The sequence below is a fragment of the Belonocnema kinseyi genome, chromosome 1, assembly GCF_010883055.1.
Source record: "Belonocnema kinseyi isolate 2016_QV_RU_SX_M_011 chromosome 1, B_treatae_v1, whole genome shotgun sequence".
NCBI classification, from domain to species: Eukaryota; Metazoa; Arthropoda; class Insecta; order Hymenoptera; family Cynipidae; genus Belonocnema; species Belonocnema kinseyi.
The window spans coordinates 114134905-114141133 of NC_046657.1; the positions used below are offsets into that span (position 1 = coordinate 114134905).

At 24.4% G+C, this 6229-nt stretch overlaps 1 protein-coding gene across 6 annotated transcripts in view; it reads right to left on the reverse strand.

The window, feature by feature from the left end:
- LOC117173971 overlaps positions 1–4280 on the reverse strand; it is a 34213-nt gene extending 29933 nt beyond the window's left edge. For 2 of the 6 annotated variants that reach the window (XM_033362655.1, XM_033362664.1), the window contains exon 1: positions 3902–4209. Coding sequence is in view for 4 of the 6 variants with exons in the window: in XM_033362672.1 (XP_033218563.1) it covers positions 4206–4260 (55 nt within the window). In the remaining 2 variants the exon portion in view is untranslated. Of the gene's footprint in view, positions 1–3901 lie in introns of all 6 variants that reach the window. The other 4 variants (XM_033362672.1, XM_033362636.1, XM_033362646.1 and 1 more) reach the window with 4 other exon arrangements.
- Positions 4281–6229: the final 1949 nt, after the last annotated feature.

Below are 6229 nucleotides of genomic sequence, written 5' to 3' on the forward strand. Positions count from 1 at the left end.
TAATTGGACCACATTACGTAACATTTTTAATTTATGAACTTTCTGCACCATCAACTTTGTATATCAAAATTTTGAAATAAATCATTTTACTTCATCATGAAATTTATTTCTAAATGATAATTCTAAACATTATTGATAGAAGAGAAAATTTAAATTGTAAATAATCATTTAATAATGAAAAGTAATTTTGTTCTTAACATTTCTCTACTACACTATAATTTTCAATCTTTCTTAAATTTTGAAAGAGATTAGAAAAATAAGATTATGGGCAAAACTTATTTTGAAAAATTCGAAAAAAATCGAATATTTTTAATAATTATGGGAAATTTGAGATTAAATTTTCTTCATGATATCTGGGGAAAATTTTATAGTTTAGTTCTTATTTTAAAATAATAATTTTAAGTTTTGAAGATTTCAAAATGTGTATATGGCAATTTTGCTATATTATATAATTTTGGAAAAAACTTGTGTAAGTTTAAGAGATATTCAGAAATTTTTTTAAGGATTCAAAAATAGTAAAAACTTGTAAAGATGTTTTAAGAACTGTGTAAGGTTTCACGAAAATGTAAAAGAATTTTTTTATTATAATTTTTTTAAACTAGAAATAAGCCTAAAAGAAGTTTAATAAATATTTAAATTATATTATAAAGCTGAAATTCATACAAATAAATTTTTAGGCTCAGACTCGCAAAACTTATTTGTATGATTTTTAGCTAATAAAAAATTCCTCTAATTTTCAAACTTTTGATAAAGGTGACTGAAATCAAAAGAAGCATATTTAAGCAGAAAACAAAGTTTGCGCTTAAGTTTAGATTTTTAAATTGACTTGTCCCAGAGGTTCTTCCGTACTAAAATTATAACGTGTTTATGTTGTAAAATAAAAATAGATAAAAATTCTCAAAAACTGGTCCATAAATTTGAGCGCCTTTTTCTCAATTTGACATTGTTAATATTTTAACTTTTTTCAACTTCTAATTTTTGAGCAATAAATGCTTCCAATTTGAAATAAAAGTGCAATATTTTGAAGAATTCAATCCAGAATTTTGAATTTAAAATAATTTATTAGTTCAGTAATTATTTAATGGTATAAACGCTTTTAATAATTTTAATCTGAAATTCTTTCTTTTGTAGTTGATTTAAATTTTCGGCGTAAGGTTCCTAGTTGGAATATCAATTTGGTGGGTTGGTCAGTTGATACATTAACAATTAAATCTTTCAATTGATGATAAAAAAGGGCGTATCAGTGCATTTTCATACAAAAAATTTCTTGTTGGACTAAATCTTATGAACTATCATATTTAATGCTGAATTTTTAATAGAGAAACTGTATCAAAAACGAGTTACGATTGTTATAAACAAAATAAAATAATACCCATCTATCGAATTTTGATACATTTATATTACAATTATTTTTCGTAAGTTATCTAATATATCTTACTTAATTATGACGAAAAAATCCCATGAAGTGTAACACGTATTTTCCATTAGAAAAAAAAATAAATTTCTGTACTTTTTATTCAGAATCGTGAATATTAGCTGAATCGAGTTGAAACTCAACTATTCTGTTCACAATTAGCCACAGAATATGAATAAAATATTTTTTCGGATTTTTTTACTGCAAATTTTTTCTTATACATTAAGTACTACTTTATACTGATAATTATAAATTAGATGTTTGCATGAATTGTTTAAACAATTTATTCTTGTTTTTAGCAGTTTTTTCTTAAAATAAGCAAAGAAAGTCGCATTTTTTTTTATTTTCCACTTTTTATCCAATTTTCAATTAGAGCAAGGTTCATTTAACTTAAAAGACATAATTAAAAAAATGTATTATTATTACTGTTAATATGCTCTTTTAACAATTTTAGGAATTGCGTTTTTTTTCTGCAATTTAAAACTTTTTGACCACTTTTCATTTGGAGTAAGTTAATATTTGATTAAATTTAGAAAAAATAATTGTTTAAATAAATTATTATTGTTTATAACTATCTTCTTCTATAGCAATGCTAGATAGTTGCGTTTTTTCTAAAATTTAAAAGTTGTTGTCCACATTTCACTTACTATAGTAATAATTAATAAGACGAACAAAAATAGTTATTTAATCAATTTTTTATTGTTTATAACTATCTCCAATTAGATAAGTGCTAGAAAGTTGAGGCTTTTTCTAAAATACTTACCATTGCTTTGTCTTTTTAGTTATGAACACGTGATAAATAAACAAGCATTACTCTAAAAATATATAGTTATAAACAATAAGCAATTGTTTAAATAAGCATGTTTGTTAACTTGCATTACTTATTTATTTACTAAGAAAGATCAGGATAAAGTAGTATAAAGTAGTAATTTATATATTAGAAACAATTAGCATTTTAAAATCCACAAAAAATCATAACTAGCCACAAAAACTAGCAAAACCCATTTTTTCACTTATGGGTTTTTTTTTAAACTTTGAAATAGACTAATAGCGGTAGTATTTAAAAATTAATTTTTATTCGTATTCTATGGCTAATTGTGAACAGCTGATAGTTCAATATTGTAAAAAAATAATTGTTTAAAGAATTTACTATCATTTTTAATAATATTATCTTTAAATAAATACTAAAAATTGCGGTTTTCTCTTAAATATTTAACTTTTTAGCCGTTTTTCACTTGGAGTAAGTTAATATTTTATGTTATTTGGCAAGAATAATTGTTTAAACAAATTATTAATGTTTATAGGTATCTTTTTCTATATTAATACTGGATGACTTCAGATTTATCTGAAATTTAAAAAATTTGTCTATTTATCACTCAAGTAATATTTAATTCCAGTTAACAAAAATAATTATATAAACAATTTATTACTGTTAAAAATATTCTCTTTGTTATCAGTAGAAAGTTGCGGGTTTTCTGAAATTTTTAACTATTTGTCTATTTTTCATTTGGAGTGACTTAATAATTAATTAAATTGACAAAAAATAATTGTTTAAACAAATCATTGTTAATGCCTATCTTCTCTTAGATAAGTGCTCGATATTCAAGGTTTTTTCTGAAATGTTTAATTTTGCCTTGCTTTTCAGTTATGAACAAATAATAAATAAACATTGGAGAGAAACTTATTTTAAACAATATCTTCTTTTCCATAAAGTTTTTTTTTTTTTAAATTTCACAATTTTCTTTTACATTTTGCAAATAAACTTCTTGTTGAAATTAAAAAAAAAATGTCAGCATTAATTTACAGACCCAGTCCTTTATGGAGCTAGAGCCACTTCTAAATATAATTTTTAAAAAAATTGATTTATTTTTGTGTAGACTTGAACAAATTTCCGGGCGAAATGCATGAAAATTCAAAACAAAATGTTTGGAATACCCTAGCATACATAGAGAATAAATTGAGTAGAATTGATAAATGATTTTACCCAGAAAATAAATTTACTTCAATACTATTTATATTCAAAATTTATTACTGATCGTAACTACAAAAAAAAATCACTTAAAACCCCGTAAAGACAACTTTCAATAACCTAAAATTTCCTAACATATATAATATGATTATTGATGAAACAATATATTAAAAACAGTTCAAATGTTTCAATATTAAATTTGTCATATAAAATATTATTATACCAACGTCTCTTCTTTCGGAAATAAACAACACTCGGGGAAGAAAATACTTGTAAATTCAAACATTTCTGGTTTTTCATAGTATTACATCTGCATTTCTTTGCAATAAAAAAAAACACTACTACCAAAAATGGATAAAATCACAAAAAAGTGTAAGAAAGATTCGTCTATAACTCCAAATAAGTTTGATCAGAAAGCAGCATTGAAATGAACCTCTATTTTCAGTTCAAAAAGTTACAAAACACCAAGTAGATTCATTTTAAAGTTTTTGAAGCAATTATAACATGAAATATCATACCTTTAGTGTTGAAGAGGCGACATATATGCTTCTGAGTGGTTGAAAATAAAAGAATAAAACTAACTTATAAACATTATAAAGAAAGTTAAGCTTATTGACAAATGATGAGCGACAAACTTCTTGGTTATGTTCAATTTGTTTGGTATAAGCCAAAATCAAGACGCATTCACAAAGCTACGGTTAACGCACCGGTTCTTTTCATCTTGATTTTAGGTACCCTGGTTTCCCATAAAACTAGAATTTCGAGCCATGTGAAACATTAAATAAAGAAAACGAAAGCAAACAAGGCTTTTTCTTTTCATACTTCTGCTTACCGGTGGAAAGTCATAATGCTCATAAGAGTAAAAGAGACGGAACATTCATGTGCATTCATGGACACTGGATACGAGATGGCTTGAGGCAAATTGAAAGAAGGTTTTGACATTTAGCGCCCTCCATGGTCATCCAGAGAAGTAAGTGAAACGAGCGCGAAATTCGAAATGTGTAGTTTATGAAAAACAAAAGAAGGAGCATATTTTATTAGAACATTCATTAGATGAATATAAATAAAATCAAAAATATATATATATTCTTTTACCATCCGTACAGTATATACGTATAGTATATAAGAATGAATACAATTTATGAAAAAATGCCTGGATGAAAGGAATCGAATGAATGGAAAGAATTATGGTGGGACTATTATTTCGTTGAAAATATAACAATTTCAAACAAATAATTCTTTGTGGTTGAAAATTCATCTTAGGCGGTAGATTAGTAACCTTCTTGATGACTAATTCTTCTTTTTTATTTAAAATTCATATCGTCGGTTAATAATTTAAATATGAGGTTGACAGCTCCTTCACAAAATTCGAAATGTTTGTTGAAATTTCATGTATTTTATGAAACATCTGGTTTCTTTTTGGTTAAAAAGTAAGGTCCTTAATGAAAATTGAATAACTTGAAATCAATATTTATATGTTCTAAATAACATTTTATTTTTTTCGATGGATATTTATTGTAGGTTAGGTTTATAGTAAATGGAGAATTTCTTTAGAAATTCAAATATTTGATTGGCGGTTTATATATTTTGTGAAATATCTTTGTTTCTTGGTGCAAAAAATTAAACTCTTTGGCGGAAAATAAGTTTTTATATAAAAATTTATTTTACTCCTAAATTAACTATTCTAAGGTTTTGAGAAGTATTCATTGATTTAAAATTATTACGATATAAAGGTGATTTGCAGAAGATGTGGGTGAAATATAATAAGAATCAATTCAGATTAATATTTTGGTACACTTATTACTCTTCTGACATACAATGTATGAAATAAAATAAACATGCATTATATATGCATAATAAAATGAAATAAAATTCATGCGAACATTGAAGTAATTTTATTGGTTCTATTACAATTTACAGAATGCATACGGATTTATTGAACCTGTGGACTACTATAAAAATGTATATATATAATTTCTGAGCATTATATTTCAAGTCCATCATCATAACAGATTGAATTAAAATGTAATTTACTGGTTCAAATGTGAACAACTTTATTAAGAAGTTTTCGTTTTTGTTTAAAACTTGCAGGCTTTTATAGAAAATTGACGAATGGTTTAAAATTTATATTTCCCTGCCGAAAGTTCAACTGAAATGTTTTTTTTTTTTTATAAATTTAAATACTTTGTATTCTAATTTTTATTTTACCTTTCAAAATTAATCTGTTTTCAATAAAAATTTCATGTTTTTTGGATTAAAATGCTATTTTAATCCAACAATATGTTCTTAATAAAATTGTTCACTTTTGAACCAGTAAATTGCATTTTAATCCAACAAACATGAAATTTATACTAAAAAGAGATGAATTTTGAAAGGGAAAATAAAAATCAGAATAAAAAGTATTTAAATTTCAATAACAAAAAAAAATTCAATTGAAATTTCAGCAGGGTAATAAACATTTTAAAGCATTAGTCAATTTTCTATAAAAGCCTGAAAGTTTTAAATGAAAAGGATAAGTTCTTAATAAAATTGCTCACTTTTGAACCAGTAAATTGCATTTTAATCCAATTCGTTATAATGATGGACTTGAAATATAATGCTCAGAAAGTGTATATACATTTTTGTATTACGCCAAAGGTTCAATATATCCGTATGCTTTTTGTAAATTGTAATCGAATCAACCAAATTACTTCAATATTCGTATGAATTTTATTTCATTTTATTATGTATGTATAACCGCAGAAATGAATTTTAAATAAAAAAGAACAATTAGTCATCAAGAAGGTTAACATTCTACCGCCTGAGACGAATTTTCAACCATAAAGGATTTTTTTTTGAAATTGTTA